The sequence below is a fragment of the Gambusia affinis genome, linkage group LG04 (assembly GCF_019740435.1).
Source record: "Gambusia affinis linkage group LG04, SWU_Gaff_1.0, whole genome shotgun sequence".
In the NCBI taxonomy this organism is placed as follows: Eukaryota; Metazoa; Chordata; class Actinopteri; order Cyprinodontiformes; family Poeciliidae; genus Gambusia; species Gambusia affinis.
Genome location: NC_057871.1, coordinates 9,308,717 through 9,327,279, shown reverse-complemented (window position 1 = coordinate 9,327,279; position 18,563 = coordinate 9,308,717). Strand labels below are relative to the sequence as shown.

Below are 18,563 nucleotides of genomic sequence, written 5' to 3'. Positions count from 1 at the left end.
TAATTTTCACAGAAAACAGATCAAATTAAAAAGCTTAATGTGAAAATGGCTGAGTCGACGTTGAATGAACTACATTCATTAAACACTAGGAGTGATCGGTCTACTATTCCACCCGCTTTTCTTGTTCATTTTCTGATTTATTCATTCCATTGATATCAATCGCTCTCCTCTCTCTCTTTCTGTCTCTCTCTTCATTGAGCAGTTTAGACTTGAAAACAGAACCAATGCCACTGAGTGGGTTGTCATATAATCTTGTTGTCTCTCTGATGACATCTTGCATTTCATTCATGATGCTGTGTTTTAAAGACTTGCCTTCTTTCAGACCTTTCTTTTTCATTTTTAATGTCACATAAAATCTTAATAAAAATACATTAACATTTGTGGTTATAGTGTGACACCATGTAGAAATTTAAAATGCTCATGAATACTTTTATAATACTCAAATTTACCAAAATAATCCTTTTTAGAAACGTAAAGCCTAAAAGCTGTCTGAATATCTGTGAGTGGTGACATTATCACCACTCACACTCCTCAGTTAAAACAGTTAAAAGAGTAAATTGTGCACACACAAAAAAAAAATAAAATTGTAATTACACTTTTATTAAAGGGACTTATATCCACGATAGTGTTAGAGGTGATTTTATAAGCAGTAGTTCTTTCAATTTTTACTTTTTTCTACTGAGTAAAAGCAGAAGTTGGAATTTCCTAAGTTTTTCAGAGGATTACGCCACTGCAATAAAAGATGAATTTCTCTGACATTTCTGTCCCATGGTAGCCAATAAATATGAAGTGCAGTCTGTGCCAAGGCCGTGCATCTTCCCCGAACCTCCAAAGCCTTGTAGGACTGAAAGACAATTTGGCAGTAATGCTTCAAGTCTGATGTTGATGTCCATACAATAACCTCATAGATGGATGCAGAGCGCAGACTAACCATGTGAGAGTTCTGGTAAAAGATGGATTACACTGGCATTGGAGTTGGGGGTGGGAGGATACAATAAAAAAATTAAAGAAACAAAACCTGATCATGAACTAGAATTGCTTTTACTATTAAAATGGTTTTCATATTTTGTTATTTCAGAGTACATCCTGTTTTCCCAATAGCCTTATTATAGCACAGATAAAGCAGAAACATGTTTAAGAGTTTTTTTTATTATTATTCTGTCTCTCCATTGCATCGCATTGCTGAACTATGGAGCTCATAAACAGGATTTGTCAACTGGAACCTGATTTAATTATTTAAGTAACCAGGAGACATACTTATGTAGTTGAGACAATTTCATCTGAATGTTCAAGAGGATACAAAAACCTTTTATAGTGATGGAAGTTGTTGAAGAGTCCAGCAGGCCTCTCATGGGGAAATAAGTTGAAACCTCCAACATATTTCTTAGATCTGGCAGCTCAGCCAACCTGAACAGGAGGATATAAGAGGCTTTGGCAAGCCAATAATGGCCATCATAAATGAGGTCCAGAGGTACTCTGCTGAGATGCCCATCAGGCCTTTATGGTACAGTGGCCAGACAGAAACCATTTTGCACTAAAAGGCACAAGAAAATCTTTCAGTCTAGCGCTCTCTTTTACAGCTTTAATTCAGCAAGCGCTAAAACAAAGAAAATAACAAATGAAAATGTGTTTTTGCCCCTAATAGAATAGAATAAGCCCTGTTTTATCAAAAAACATGTTTTGTTCTTCTGTTGTCTTAAACATGAACTAATCTGGAATTATGTTGAAAAGTTATATTTTCAAAACTATGGCTGACAGCAAAATAAAACCTCACAATTCAGTTTCTCAGAAAATTAGGCTACATAAGAAAATAGAACAAGCATTTATAAATATTACATTCTGACTTGCTGCTCCTACAAAATCAAGAGGAATACTGCAGTTGTCAATGTGAAGCAGGAGGATAAGCCACAGAGGTGGTTAGGACAATTTATTTGCAATTACTGCCACATGAAAATAGTTTAATACAGTGAACCCTCGTTTTTCGCAGGGGTTGGGTTCCAAAAAGAACCCGTGATAAGCAAAATCTGTGAAGTAGTTACCTTTTTTTTTTACAATTGTTATACAGCATAATTAAATACTCTACATTGAAACCACAGGAAAATAACCTGTTTTCAGGCCCAATACTTTTTTAACAAGTGGAATGTTTTCTTACAAATAACTACAGTAAAATAATCATTTTAATCATCAATATGAAGTACACTAGGACAAATTGTGACTCACGTATTTCACTGTGCCTCTGACTGTGACACTCTGTAGTGTCTTTTTCTTCTGAAGCCTGTGGTGCAGGTGTGCTTTTTCAAGAGAAGAACATACTTATCAGTAGTTGGTGTTGCTCTTTTTTTCTTCTGGGCAAAAATATTTGCCAAAATTTGCCAAGCTGTATTATGTATATTTAAATACCGTAATATTATTGGCACATTACGGTATATGGAGAAGAAGTACGGAGACTGTTTAGCCAATCAGGATGCAGAACACAATGCACTGTGAAAATAAAACTGCACAAAAAAATCAGCGAAACAGCAAGGCCGTGAAAGATTAACCACGTTACAGCCAGGGTTCACTGAAATCAAAAGTTGAGAGGAAGAAAAAATTTGAAAACGGTGAAAAGGCAACATGAATCATGGATCATGTTGATCCATGAAGGATTGTAAAACAAATTCCAGTCTGGAGTTGCTGGAGTCACTGCATACAACTAGTGATTTATTCTTAACCCGGTCCGCTAGGAAGAAAAATAACCTTACTGTTGTTCAGTTTACCAAAGTCTTCTTTTATGATAAAAGTAAAATTTGCTTTTCACTTAGAAAATCAAGAAGAGGCCTAGAACACAATAGGTAGAATTAATGCAGTGAAGTTTGCAAGAGATAAGAAAAGCCAGAATATCTACTATTCTGAACTGGAAATGTATGTTCCTCTACTTACATGGAATATAAAATTAATGCACTGAGCACAAACCTGTGATCTCTTAAAATGCCAAGTGGGTTGCTTGTCCTGAAAAAAACCTCCATATCTGAAGACAAGATGTCAGGAAAGTGTTCTCTCTCCAAGGTATTGTATTCTTGTCAACATGTGTGTATTTGATCAATTAACATAAACAAGGAATGTTTAAGTTAGAGTCGCCATATTACATCAGTTTTTGTTTTTTGTTGATGATACCATTTTTTTGGAATTGTTCACAAACTATTTCAGTCATTTCATTAAATACCATTTGGTAATATTTGTTCAATCTTAGCTGTTATTTACTGTGACAACAATCTATAATTAGCTTCACAGAGAAAAGGGGATCCATTTAAAGTATTGATGTTTTGCTGCCGTTAATGTTCACATACACATATTCATGCATCATTACCTGTGTATATTCTTGTATTTCTTTGTGACCATTTGTGGATGAGCTAAAGTCTGTCTCTGTTAGGATATTCTTGTAATAAGGCTTCTAATATAAAAGGATTATATCGAATGGTTTTAAAATAGCTGTGTGCTGATGTTTCCCAGCCAGTCTGCTGGAGCTTAAATGATTCTGGCAAGCAGAGTCTGAGAAACTTCCAAAGGAAAGGTGTGCCAAACATGTAGAGGAATTTCAGGAAGACGTTATACCACCTGCTGCCAGACGGAAAAAAAAAAAAATGAAGAATCGGATCTCTTACGCAAAGGCAAATGTGCATGTGAGAACATTTGAATAGCCCAAGGATATTGTGTTATTATATTATTATACACTTGTTTTGGGTTGCCATAATGGAATTTAAATGTTTTTATTTTATTTTATTTAATATTGCTCATAAGAATTTTTTCCCCAACTGAAAAAATGCTCTTAATTTTTTTTTTTTCACAACTGGTTTTGACAACAGTGCAGTCTTTATTTATAATAAGTGGTACCAACAGACACATTGGAGAACAACAAGAAAAATGGAGCAGTTCTGAAACACTGAATGTAACAAAACAAAGAAAACACCTAGAATTAATCAAAAGAAGTATAAACAGATCACAAAAATTGATTGAAAGAGCAAGAAAGGTTTCTGAAGCCCTTTTTACAGCTTTGAGCTCAGGGTTTATAACAATGATCCATTCCTGGCAACAGTGATTGGCAGGAAACTCACAAACAACATCAAGTATTTGCTGAGGAAGCTTGTTATGTTGGTACACAAGTCTGAAGCCGAACTCTACAGTTGCTTTCATTTAGCTACTGAGCTACTTTTACATTTTATTGGCGAACATTAACACATTTGCATAACGTATTTGGTGGAGGACGCTCACTTTGTTTTTATTGCAGTTGCAAGAACTTCCAAGTGAAGCCTATGTTTTGGATCTGGAAACAGCAACAGTGAATGTGGTTACATCATTAAAGCATCTACATTTTCCAGTATACAAATATATTTGTGCAGTTGAATACAAATGTGCTTCTAGTGCAGTTTCGTGTGTAATGTGTTGCCACAATTAACAAGTAGTGCAACATTTAAAGATTTGTCCATGCAACAACATATGTAAAGCTGATTTTTTTATTTTTTTTATGTTTTTTAGTTTAACTAAAATAAATTATCTAAATGTGTTCAAACTAAGAGCAGATAAAATACAAAATAAGTTAGGTCTTCTGCAGTCCACCTTGTGGTGGAAAAGTAGCACCATGTCAGAGCAGATTTGCTAATTAAGTTGTGGACAGTAAAGAAGTATAAAGAGAAAGTCATGCTTAAAAGGAAAAACAAAACAATATCATGACTAGTGTTACTAGTGTTATGATATTTAAAATGAAAAAGGATTTTAAATAGGGTATCTCATTGTGAATCATACACTCTTACATTTAGTGCAAAGCTGTAAAAGCAACAATTATGGAGTGGACAACAAAGTAATGTTTCGTGGCAGTCATACTTTCAAAAGGTGAAATCCCAAACCAGCAGTGGCTTATGTAGAGCCAAGCCTTTAGCCAAGGCTGGTGATATTCGAGCGACCACCAGGGGGTGCTACTATGCGGTGGCCAGACCTACGAGGGATGTTGTCGTCAATCTGAGCACCTATGGAAAAAACAGACAAATTAAAATATTTATATTAGCTACAAAAATCAAAAACTTAACAGTTTAGACAAGTTTTTTATTAAGTGGACTTCTGTCCAATAATTATCAATAACCTATCCATTAGCCCACAGTTTAAGTATGCAATCACAGTGAGTTGTGAGGAAAGTTAGCATTAAATAAATGTAGCTCTATAGATAGACTAAGACATCTCAAATTGCATTGCTGTTGGACAAATAAAAAACAACTTATAGGTCTGTTTTATTATATTTTGTTCTTTCATTTGAAAACCAACCCTATCAATCACCTTTCATGTCCGAATGTGGTTTCTCTAATGAATACACATCCACAACTTTCAATAACAGCATGTGACTTTGACCAGACATACATCTTTTTACATTTAGAGAAAAAACATGTTTTTTTGTTTACCAAAACATTCAACCTTTGAAGATACAAGTGTTTTTTCTGACAGTGACAAAATGTTTGTTTTGTTGTGCTGTTGTCTTTACCAGGACTCCAATACCAAGAAGATGCTGAATCTCAGTAAGGTTGCACTGTTTAAGAAAATATACATATTTTTCTACTATAATTAAAGAATTAACACTTATTATCCACTTACACAAGTGGATAATAAGTGTTACAAGAAACAGTTGATTTTGTCAGTCTACTCTTATTCAAACAATTGTCTGCTTCAGTTACTCTGACAAAGGGAATATCAATCTGCCTCATCAGCTGGGGCTCATCTGTCCACTTCGCTGGTGCTGAAATAATTTGGATTTTGCTTCAGAATTTTATTTGCGCAACAGCATCGAGTATTACCCTTTTTAATGCAACTTGTGTAATATTAAGTTCCTATTTTGTATAGAAACTGGCCAAAACAATTTGAAAAATTGGAAAAATAAAACTAATAGTCTGCATTATTTCTGTCGTTTCACTGAGAAAACATCTATAAATGGAGATAGTTAACATATTTTATCTCCCAAACATAAACATTTGAGTTGTTTTAAATAATTAAAATCAACTAAATCAGGGGTTCCATTTAATTAGCTGTTCGCTGCTTACAACTTCACTTACAAACCCACTGCAACATGACATCATTATACTGCAGGCAAAGGAACTAGAATTACTCATAATAACTTATAAAAAAAATGTTTCTATATAAAAGATATAGAATTGTTATTTATTGGACCTGAAAGGCTGAAGTTGGATTGGTGAAGGTTGCGTATCGGTGGTGGCTGGTGAGAAGTGGGTGAAGTCTTGGCAGACGGCGCGGGGGTGATGTATTTGGGTGTAGGAGCAACATCGTACACAGGGCCATCATATATCCCTCGGGTGACACCCTGTTTGCTCTTTACCTATTGGAGAAATATCCTCAAAAATTAGGAAATCTAGAAAAGGAAAAACTGTTAATTACTCAAAATCACTCTACAAGATACTGTTAATCTATACACTGTAGTGGAATATTTCTTTGCATTTATTTTATGTATTAATCTAAAGATCACTGAGTAAATCAAGGCATATTCTGACTACCATAAATATGCTAGTCTAAAATAATGCAAGAAGTTACTACTTCAAATTGCACAAACCAATTTCAGCAGATTTCATCATCTTAATGTTAGCATCTCTTAGTTCTTGTCTCATCCCTGCATAGCAAAGTACACTACTAAAACATTTTGAATGGAGATGTAATGCTGTGCTTACAGTGCTTAAGATACAACCAATGTATAATGGATGCTATTCATTTTAAAACTCTATATTTTACCTGATTCCTACACTTGACCCGCTGGTAAGCATAGTCAGGGAAGGGTTTGCGTGGCAGAAACCGGCCAGTGCCCTGCTGAGCCTGTAGTTTGCCCCCTTCGTAAACTATCCGACCTTGACTCATCACCAGGGCTGGGCCACCACGGCACTCCAGACCCTCAAAAATGTTGTATTCTGCAGCCTGTATTGGAAAGAAAAGGAATGTCTTCTGTCTTGCTTTACTTCATGCATTTTGACAAAGGGGTGACAGCAATGGGGGGAGGGGATATTGTGTTAATGCAGGGAACATTGAGGGGTGAATGGGGGATTATTCACCCTCATTCAGCCCTCAGGCTGGCTTCAGGATAAGAGGTCTTTTTAAGATCCAACATGCAGTCTGAATACATTAGAAACAGCATTTTGTTGCTCCACTCAAAGAAGATTTGCATGTTTAAAGGGGTTCTGGTGAAATATTTTAGGCAGCTTATCAAAAGTACATTTTCCACAGAATACGCATGCTTCATAGTTGTAGTGTATTGTTTTCTTCAGGCTTTTATATAGTTTTTGATTAAATATTTATTGCACCCCAATTTAAGTAGGAATAAACTGGACTTCCCTAGCTAAAGCTGTCACAACCACATTTTCTGATAACTTACTGTTCAGATGGTTTACATTTCTACTTCCCTTTTTTAAATAATGAAAAGGTACAGACATCTTTAATCAATTCAATTTGTTTTCCTTGAATGTATTTTAAAGCATCAGTGATGCATCAACTAAAAACATTTTCAACCCCACAAAAACATCTAAACTCTGCCTCTTACAACTGGATCAAACTTTGTTCAGTTAGAGACATGTAGGTATGTATTTTTTACATCTTCTGTTATTTATTCATATTCTTACTGATTGCTGCAGTTTGGCTGTGATGGTTTTCACATTGTCAGGGTCCCATATGACAATATCCGCATCAGAGCCTGCAGCTATGCGTCCCTTCCGTGGGTACAGATTGAAGATTTTTGCTGCATTGGTTGACGTGACTGCAACAAACTGGTTTTCATCCATTTTTCCCATGGCCTTAGTATGAAAATAGGTGAATTTAAAGAAGGTTACACACAAAATAAAAACCTTAGAGTTGTGAAGAATATACTGAAACACAAAGGGTGTTATTGCTCACCACAGCCTTATCCCAGACAAAACCCATTCTCTCCTCGACTCCATTGGTCCCCTCTGGGATCAGGGTGAAATCTTCTTTGCCAATTGCTTTCTGGGAAGTGCTGTACGCACAGTGAGCGCTCCCCACCACCTGAAGGTCCCCACTGTAACAGGGAGGCAAAGAGATCAATGGACAAAATCAGAAATGTAGTGTTCCTTCTGAAAGTATTAACAGCCCTAAACATTTAATTTAGCCACATTAGAGTCACAATCTTCAATATATTTTTGCTGGTAGTTTTGTGAACGACTAGGTGTCGATACATCCTATGTTTACTTTTCATTTTGTTGATGAATTGAATAGTAAAGAGATTAAAACTTAGGATATACTTTAGCTCTGCTTTAAATCACTCCACAACTGTTCACCAATGTTCAATACCTGAATTTATCCTGAGATTAAATATCCAGAACTGTAAGTAGAGAGGAAGCTGGTCGTAGTAGATTTTATTTAGGTGTGTTAGAGTAAAGAGGGCTGAATACAAATCAATGCCACATTTTGAGATTTGTATTTGTAAACATTTTTAAAACCATGAGTCACTTTCCAAGGATTTCTACAACTACACACCACTTTGTTTTGATATGTGGCATTAATTTCCAACAAAGTACATATTTGTCTGTATTTGTGATGGGACAAAATGAGAAAAACCTTAAGCAATTTGAATACTTTTGTTGTGCACTGAATGCACAAATTCAAGCTGATTCATCACATAAATTGAGAAATTTTTTTGCATGTTGGCCACCAGGTGTCCTCATAGAGCCTGTGATTTAAGTGAATGTCAGGAAGAGGTTTGCAACATAAAATCAGCCAGCTGAACAAGTCTGAATGATGCAATGTAGGTGCAGTGCCAACAACAAGAGTATCATTTAATGCATAAATACATATTATATCGGAACCAGCAGAACATAAACACTTACTTAATCTATTTTTTTGCACAAGATAGCAAACCCAGAGCACTTTGTTTAAAGTAAAGCTCTGATGACAGGCATATTACTTAACCCTAAATTACAGTGATTATTGTTTGATCAGCATACTAATGCCAAGAGAGTGCTTATTACAGCAATAATAGTCCTCATTGAGAAATGGCAAAAAGTATTCTCGTCTCTGATGAAGAAGATAAGAATATACTCTTTTCCCACTATCAGAGTGACAGCATGGAACTGCCTCGAGAAGCTGGAGATACACATGAAGGGCATAAGAGCAGTGTGGAAGAAAGCAGAAGAGGGAAAACAGGAGGAGGAAGGAGGCACTTGGTATCCAAGGCAACAGATGATGAGAGCTTCTAGGGCCTGTGCTATTTATGGTATTGGGGACAGACAAAAGTGTGCAGCTGGAAGTTGCTGGTGGGTGTGTGGATGTCTGGGGTGAGAGCAGAAGTGGATTTGGTCTCATGGACTTTTCCCCTTCCTATAGTGGGACTCTAACTTTATATAATATTATATTTAGTATTGTATTTCAGTTTGACCTATTTCTAAGCAAAATTAATGTTTAGAAGCAAGTCTTACTAACCTTGGTCATCCCTGCCCTTTGCCTCATCACATGTTTTCACCTTTCCGACATCTGTTTCTGTTTTTCACTGGCATTAAATATAACATTCATTATATTTAATGCATATTAAGTATAGTATTATATTTTCATATTAATTTGATAATATGCAAATAATAATGCCAGAATAATTTGATATCCCTTTTCCTGTCACCATGTTAGTGCATAGTTGGCATTGTGGTAAAGTCTTACATTAAAAAAAGAAAATGAAGCAGACCATTACTAACCAGACAAACTAAATAGAAGTGATTCCCTCTTACCAGGCCAGTAGTGTGTGAAGGTGGTCTGGAGTCGTGGGATCAGGACTCAGCGGGGGAGATGTCACATAAGCAGCTGCCTTGGCCCAATTCTTGCTCCAATAATGAGAGCCATCGGTTGCCAAGCTTGCTGTGATCGGCTCTCCAAAAACTACAGAACCTTTAAGGAATGATAAAAGCAGACACTTTTGAGAGCAACGAGTGGTATACTTTAAGACTACAGTGCCCTTATAAAGTGTATACATCTTTTGAACTTTTATCATTAAATTTCAGCAAAACACAGTTCCTTTTTTATTTCACTGAAAATGTATGTGACAGAGCAGCACAAAAAAGTGTGTAATTGTGAAGTGGATGGAAAATTACTAACAGAAATCTTTAAATAAAAATAGAGTACTTCCTCGGTTGCCTGGTCTTTGGCTAGGCCATTGTAACACATGCATTTATCTGAATTAGGAATGTCCAGTTCGAGTCTACAGGTGTGTTGGAACAAGAGTTGGAGAAATCTGATCTAAACCATTCAATTTAAACGCATTCCATGGCATGATGCTGTCATTAACATTTTTTCCATTTAGGGAGGATGTGTTCAGGAAGATATGCAGTATACTTTTCCAAAACGCATATCCTTCTAGATCTTTATTTTCATAATGCTGTCTGTTCACTAATGTCCTTTAAAGCCTTACTTAAAACATCCTGATTCCATCAAAGAACAAAAATGAACAGAAATTAAATTACACACCAGTGTTAGTCTATCACATCGAATTCTCATAGAATGTATAGACTTTTGTGGTTGTAATGAAAGAGGATGTGACAATTATTACTACCTGACTGCAATAACCTGAAAATAAGAATAAATGAAATAAAAGAAAAGTGTACCTTTCCTCCGGGCTTGAGTGATGGTGTCGGCTGCACTCTTGCTCATCACTTTGGTGATGTAGACGGGACAGTTCACTCGGTTTCCAAGAGTAATGGCACGAAATACTGCTTCAGCTTCCAGCTTTATGAAAAAAGAAATACTTTAGAGTTTTTTAGTGAGAGACTGTTCACTGAACTAATACTAGTAAAAAATTACCTCTTCAGGTCGACTCAGAGGATGGCCTTCAGGGCCAGTAATTCCCATTTCCAAGATTTTCTTTTGTTCCTTTAAGCACAAAATGTTTAATTATTCACATTCTCTCCTGCCACTCACAACATTGTACAGTGAGTACTAAGTTCTTTTTAATCAATTAATCAATCAAGTTTATTTGTACAGTACATTTCAGCAGAAAGGCAGTTCAAGGTGCTTTACATAACAAAAACACAAAACTGCAAAGTCATAATAAAACACCATGCAATCAACTATTGAACAAACATTAGATTTTGATGGCTGTCGTTACCAAAAAGTACCAATGACAGTTTTAATTGTATTACATAAGAAAGGCATTGAAGTTTGAGACAAAATCTTCGCTTCTGACAACACTATCTTCAAATAGTTTTTTCTCCACCTGCCACTTGTTTCATATAACATCTCAGTGACTTAGTTGACAAGCATGCAAATAATATTCATAATTGCTCTTTTATTCATTCAAAATACTGGTTTGTCCTGTTATAAATCACACTGCTAGCTACAACTCACTGCTGCATGCAGCATCAAAACCATCATCATTACTATCTTAATCACCATTGCATCATCATCATCATCATTAGTATATTAAAAGTCAGCACTAATGCTAGCCAAAGATAAAACCTGCCAGCCTCTGCAGCTGTAGTAACAGAAATAATCCTCTGATTCTCCTTTTGATAGATGGTGAGTTACATAACATGAATATTTCTCAGCTGTGAGGGGAAAGTGAGGCTGCAATCTAGAATCTGCAGTAGCTACCTGTGCAATCAGGTCTCCGTTTTCAGCATGAACCAACACCACAGCGCCCAGCTGCTTTAGGAAGGAGAAAGCCTCATACAACTGAAGATAGAGAAAAACAATATAAGGAGGTTATAACGTATTATAAACTCAGAGACCTACAAAATAAGAACATTTTATACATTACTGAACTTGTGAGTATTTAATTTGGGTTATGTCATTAATTAGAAATCCTACCTGACCATCTGTCAACTGGTACAAATCTTTATAAGCCATGTACAACTGGAAGGAGTTGATGCCTGTCAAGAAAGGAGATTGTTTGATAGTGACCAGGTGGGAACAACAACAATTATGACATACAGATAGATCACTAAATCATAATATCATCAAAAAGATAACTTAGTTCAGTAATTCACTTCAAAAAGTAAAATCCTTCCCTGCTGCTAACATACAAAAAGTGATATATATTGAGGGTTTATTCCTGATTATGGTTTACAAACAAATGAATAGTCAAAGTTTGTCAATATATTTGAATATTATGTATTGCTATTAAAACAAACTGGGCTTCTTTAACGCCTAAGGAGAGACACAAGCCTTAGGTAATGTTCCATAAATACAAATATGGCTAAAAAATACATAACAGATAACATTATTATTACTGCAATGATCAGCACGTCACATTATTTCAGCATTTTTTGTTATTTAACAAAAGTAATTTACTAACATATGGGCTTAATAATACAGCACAACTTCACTAAAAGTTGTTGTGTTGTGAATGCATTTACCATTTACAACACATTACTTTGGATGATTTGCTTTACAACTGTACGCAAAGTAAAACTTTGTCTTTGCAGAGTAAAAAAGGACTACGAGAAAAGCTGCACAGTGCCACTAAAGCAGCATTGTAATTAAAACCTTCAGATCTCAACTCTGTCTTGACTGTAAGAGGATTGAGCATTTGGCTGAATTGTTTCTAAATTGATCCCTGGTGTTAACGAGAAATCTCTCCTAACCAAGAATTATGTGAAGAATTGCAGTGACAGATCATAAAAAAGTAACAAAATCAGCTGAATACCTTTGTCCTGCACCAGCAGTTCCAGCTCATCCTTAACAGTCTCGTTCCACTGGGGGATGTCAACATGCAGAGAGTAGTCACAGCAAGCCTTTTTATCTGCAGCCTCCTGCCAGTGCTCAAACGCCTCCAGCAGACTGTCACCGGGCTGAGGGGTCACGTGATCCACTGAAAAGGAGGGAAATATTAATGGTTATGATGGGAATTAACCTCCTTGTGATATTCTGAGCTGAAAATGTCAACACTCACTGATCATGGTGGTGCCGCCAGCAAGTGCAGCTTTGGTGCCCTGAAGGAAATCATCAACAGGCTGCGTGCCAAGGTAGGACTTCATCAGGCATGTGTTAACGTCTATTCCCCCGGGTATTATCATACGACCATTGGCTTCTATCACCTTGACGCCACCTGGAACAGCCAGGTTCTCCCCCACCTGCCTGAAAAAAATGTATGAAGGGGAAAAAAAAGAATGAGGGCAAGGAAAGAGAAAAGCAGACATATGAAGACAGTACCGGTACATAAAAGTAATGAGCTTTAACGAGCCCATCACGGAAGCATATGAGCATTGAAAGTACGCATACTTCTTGATTTGTATTCAGGTTATAGTTAGGAAAAGGAAATACAGTGACACATGATGGAGGCGGCATCACGTTGTAGAGTTGCAGGGGCATGAAAGCTGGTCAGAATTGGTGGGTAATCTCACAGAGCACTCTTCAATCTACCTCTACACATTGGTAAGGCAGAACTGCAAATCTACCTATATGAATCTCCACCCAGCATGACAGGGAGACCATTAATCAGAAAAGCACAAAAAGGTCTCTGTGCATGCACTACAGAGATTCAAAGCTCTTGAGGGGAATATGAAGTTAAGCTGGTGATTATATTGTTATAACAAGAGGCGTAAATATTCTTAGACTCTCCATTAGTCTACACAGAAAATAAGCAGTGACAACTGAAGAAATTGTTCCTTCATACATACTTAATGATCCCATCCTCAACGTAAACATCGGCGTAGAAAGACTGGTCATCATTAACGACCCTACCCCCTTTGATCAGTAACTTTTCACCCTGCAGGAAGAGCAGATCAGAGAGACAGGGAGGAGGAGAGACAAAAGGTTCAAACAAGTGTTGAGATTTAGATATACTGTGTTGTGCAATCATTTATGTAACCTACAACTATGTATATAGGAAAATTGATGCAGTGCAACAAGACCAACAAAAGCATGCCCTAAATGAGATCTATACATGGATAAAATGCTTGGTTTGAACCATTTGAAGTCTGATGTAATAGTTGTAGAATTATTAAGCCTTTTATTGAATGCTCCGTAAAAAGAAAAAGAAAATAACTTTTCTTCTCCAAATATCACATGTGCTTCTATCTTTTTTGGATAACAACTGGTGCAATATTTATGTATGACTATGCATTTACCATTTATTCCCAAACCAAAAAATATATGTTCCATATGCATCTAAAACACAACACAATTTACAGGCTAAAACAGGCTTTACCATGGTGGAGCTAGAACCTTAGCTCTTTAAGAAAGAACTCATTATCAAGGTTTAAAATTTAAAATATGCAAGAGAAGCTTTTTTCTGGTCCTGTTCCACAATGGAGGGTGCCTGGCAACAGAGTATGAAAAGATGATGGGTCTCCATGGTAACCAGTGATTACCCATGGTTCCACAGGACGATACCCTCCATGAATGTCATCCTTTATCTTTTTTAAAGGAACAATAAATCCTCTCGCTAAATAATAACAGCCCATGTTTTTGATCAAATGTGTGACATATACAGTTACAGGACGATGCCTCACACCAGAGCTGCTTTACTTTATTCCATGGTTTCGGCTCTCGATCTCTCCCGTCACGTCAGCTGCTTTAATCCCACAAGCTACAGGATTATGCAACACTATCCAAGCTAGAGAGAGACTATGAAGTGTACTTTATTAGACAGAGGGGGGAACTGTCAGTTATCTTCAATTCCCAATGAAGCAACTACACAAAAAGCCCTGGTGTTCTTTGCCATTCACTAAGAGTTTAATCCCCTCTCTGCCTTGCAGCGGGGATTTGTAGGTCTCTTACCGTCTGATGGGGGATGCAGTTATTCCCCTGATAGCTGCTCTCAGACATGCTCCCTCCGTTTCCTCTGACCCCCTCAGGCGGCCCAACTCAGAAGCGGATCGGACTGAGTCCAGAAGCCCCGTATATGTCCTGGATGGATGCGTCTCCTTTGACTTTCTTTCACTATGACTTAGTTTAGGCTTAATTGCTTCGGTGGACGCAGAGACAGAGAGCCATGAAGCCACCGCCGTACGGCTGCGTCGGCTTGCGTTACGCACGTGAGTGACAGATCGAGTGACGAGATCGAGCGTGGTTTTGCGCGTGCGGGCAACGGAGCTACACGCAACAACTCACCTGACAGCAGAGCCTGACCAAGACTGAAAGAGGCTCTGGGCAGCGTTTCATTTTGGTGGCTCAAAATACTTCACCACACTCTCTCAATTTTCTTATAGTTATACTTGAGTTCTTTACATTCTGCATTTTACTGTCACCTAGTGAGCCAATGATAGATTATTGATTCCAAGACAAAATGTATTTTGCATGGCAAACCATTTGATAAACAGATGAATATCAACTGACTTACTTGTTTTTCCTCAAATCAATGGGGTATTTAGAGAACGTTTGGGTCTGGTAATACTCATTACAACTGCTAACACTGGTTTAATGAGTTTATTATAAATACTGCAGTGAAGTTATGATACTTTACTTCTTTCCAAAATGTAAGGTCTATTTAGCCATTAAATATTTAATTCATAATCCGTGCACAACATTGTAATAGCCTATTTGAAAACGTAAAAACCAAATTCAAGTATGAAAACCAAATGTGCTTACAATTTGTTTTGTAGTAGTTAAGGTTTTAAGCATCCATATTTTAAAAAAAAGCTTTGCACACTAATTTATTTATAAACAGTTAGGATAAATCCCAATGTGGAATTATAGTAAGACACACCCTTCACGTTGCAGTTACTAGCTAGGAAGTGTTTACTTTCAGAACTTTCTCTAAATGATAGCTAGAGAAAATCTGCAAATTTCCAGACTGTTCCCACTTAAAATTACAGAAGACTTACGGGTTGTTTTATTAGTGGTCTATTGAGTCACTGAATCCAGTATTGCATTAATAGCTGCTACTGTTTGCAAATAAATATGGAAAGCAATATATAACTATGTTATATAAAATGCTACATAATTCAGATTGTGCTGTTGCCACTTGCTGGGATGTAATTTAGAAAATGTAATCAAAAAAGTAGGTGAGCAAAGTGTCCGCCTTTATTTGTAGCGAAGGTTTTGAAGTTGGGTCAAAAAATATTTATACAACACTATATTTTTTCAGTTATTTTGTTAAGGGATTCAAAAAATATGTTTTAGGTTTTCCCTTGCTCTCCTCTACATGCATATTTTGAATTCCAGGTACAGATTCTGTTAAATTAACTTCAAATTGAGACCCTATCAGAATAACTTTCAAGATATGAAGATTTTTCTTATATGTATAACTTGCATGGTTTCTAACATGTCCTTTGACAACTTAATTTCACTGTCTTTTCTCGGGGCATTGACAAATTTCACGCATACCTCGAGTTACCCAGCCTGGCGACACGGAAACAGTACCGTGGGGGGTAATGTACCAGGTCGCTGTCCATTTCAGCACCACATATGTAGCACCTCTATCTGCAGCTTGCATCTTTCTAGGAGGGAGGAGGATTCTTAAAGCCACGCAGGCGTACACTAAAATAAACTGCAATGCAGAAAATAGTTTATTATTTATGCAGATTGAACCATAACCTCAAATATTAGGAGGATATACCTTTTTGAATAAAAGTGATTGAAATTTCTTCTTGCTTGAAAAAAAATGGCTTTTCTAAATAGGGTAAGGAGCCGATGGGTAACCAGGCACTTTAAGAGGCATTAAATGCTTCCGACCTATTTAATGTTGGTCAATTGTATTTGGTGAAAAGCAACAAAAATGATCGCCATACCTTTTCATTAGGGCTTTCCTTCTCAGATGTAAATCGTACTTCCACGCCGCTCCGAGCATCATCTGCTTCCCCGCTTGGGCTGCTCCTCGATCCCTCTGGAGCCTCCCTGGGTGTCTTCCCCACAGGGTCACCGGTCTCCAAGACCCTCTCCCGGCTCCCGCTTCTCGGGGTGCGGCTCCCCTTCCTGCCCACCGCGTAGTTATCGAAGTCAATGGTCTTGCTGTCGAACGCCCCTTCCACGGAACTGAACATCCCGAAGGATTTGCGCTGGTTCGGCCCGGTGGTGATCGGACCCGCGAAGTAGACCGGCAGCTCATCCTCCCGGTTCCACTGTCTCCTGCAGTCAGACATGATGGTGGCTTCTTCTGTCTGAAGCGACGGAGACGATTCTGCTTTTTTTTTTTCTTTTTTTTTTTTTTTTTTTTTTTACGTCTATAAGCGGGTCACGGTCCCGCCTCTTCAGGCAGGCGCACTCATTCAGTGCTGTGATGTGTGAAATTGTTAACTAGAATATTTTATTTTTATTTTTCCCACACACACCAGTGATAATGAAGCTCTCCAGTTTAAAAACAACTATTGGTTTCAGTACGTGAATTAACCAAATAGAGAAGATAAATAAAAGCACTAGAGGGCTCCTGTTCTCTTGGGTTGCGGATTAAAGAAGCATGTGTTTAACCCACATCTGCGGGCAAAATGGGGGATGCAAGTGATCCATGTGCTTTCTGGATGAGTACGCACTGTGCAGTTAGATTGCTTTAAGTGAGCATAGAGCAGGTCAAGTTCATTCAAGAGGATATTCCGCAGTGAATTAAAAATAGCTCTACTTCTTTGTTGACTCCAAATGATGTCATCTGTAATACCCTAAAACCCATAAGAATTTAGGATTGATAAATAATACCCTCCCTTCAAAAACAAATGTTTTAGTCTTTTAAATGTTACAAATACACTCCTCGGCCATTTTATTAGGTACGCCTTGCTAGTACTAGGTTGATAACCACACAGGTTCAGCAAATTTATTGGAAGCAGTCCTAGGATGCAAATCTCCAGTTCCACCACATTCCACAGCTTCTCTATTGGGATGATGGTTTGAACCTTGTGATATATTATCTTGTTGAATGCCATCAGAAAATGTGTACACTGTGGCTATAAAGGGACACCAACATGTCAAGAGAGTAGTTCCCACATCATGAGAACAATGCTACCAGCCTGAAGTATTGATTCAAGGCAAGATGAATCCATGACTTCAGGTTGTTTACTTTAAACTCCAACTCCAACCCTACCATCAGAGTAAATGATCTGTCAAGAAGAGATAGATCGGGCTTTACTACTTGAGAAAGACTAGATCCGTCACTGTTTTCACCAAGATGCTGCATACTATAAGTGTGGTTTCTGGTAGCTGTTATTTGAGCTACCAGATAAAATTTTGAAAATAATTTTTCCCCTGAAGTTACAGCGTTTTTTTTCCTCTACATGACTGCTTAGATAAATGTTATCTTTTGTCCTTTCCAAATTTGGGAAGGGTGAGTATGTATGTGGGTAAAGAGCTGTAAAAATTGTTGGGTTTTAATCTTCCAATATGCTTTAGATTGTTTAGCAACATTTATTCATGTGTCAGAATCAAATCTCCCCCCAACTTGTCAAGGATCAGTTTTTACCCACTGGTGCTTTGTGGGGCGGAGCTGCACTTGATTAAATTCACAGTTTGACCTTAAACCCTAAAATCTCCTTAAATAGTAACTGTTGCCAAGCTTTAAAGCACACAACTCTATCTGAATGTGGTGACAAAAAAATTACAAGGATTAATAGTTGCGGGTATATTTCTGGTTTGTCTCTTCAAAATGGTGGAAATTTTGTACAAATGTGGAGCTCAGACATTAAAAT

General features: G+C 37.3%; 1 protein-coding gene across 2 annotated transcripts; it reads right to left on the bottom strand.

The window, feature by feature from the left end:
- Positions 1-1,922: 1,922 nt before the first annotated feature.
- On the bottom strand, positions 1,923-17,074 carry crmp1 (collapsin response mediator protein 1). 2 transcript variants are annotated; one of them, XM_044115100.1, is made up of 14 exons: positions 16,683-17,074; positions 13,629-13,717; positions 12,902-13,086; positions 12,656-12,820; positions 11,818-11,879; positions 11,602-11,682; positions 10,813-10,881; positions 10,617-10,737; positions 9,747-9,903; positions 7,909-8,050; positions 7,638-7,808; positions 6,760-6,939; positions 6,187-6,352; positions 1,923-5,000 (listed from the first exon to the last, which is right to left on the bottom strand). In XM_044115100.1, exons 1-14 carry the CDS (start codon positions 17,031-17,033, stop codon positions 4,909-4,911), a joined length of 2,031 nt encoding a protein of 676 aa, XP_043971035.1. In that variant the 5' UTR covers positions 17,034-17,074; the 3' UTR covers positions 1,923-4,908. The 2 variants fall into 2 exon arrangements, with proteins under 2 accessions (XP_043971035.1, XP_043971037.1); XM_044115102.1 differs by lacking the exon at positions 16,683-17,074 and adding an exon at positions 14,731-14,968.
- Positions 17,075-18,563: the final 1,489 nt, after the last annotated feature.

What these genes read in the sequence shown, in the direction of transcription:
- crmp1 (XM_044115100.1), bottom strand. Translation starts at nt 17,033, where the DNA reads ATGTCTGACTGCAGGAGACAGTGGAACCGGGAGGATGAGCTGCCGGTC. An exon ending in ACGGAGACCTGATTGCACAG is followed by an intron (nt 10,882 to 11,601) that starts GTAGCTACTGCA and finishes TTGTGCTTAAAG; the next exon opens with GAACAAAAGAAAATCTTGGA. An exon ending in ATCCAACTTCAGCCTTTCAG is followed by an intron (nt 5,001 to 6,186) that starts GTCCAATAAATA and finishes TTTTTTCCATAG; the next exon opens with GTGCTCAGATTGACGACAAC.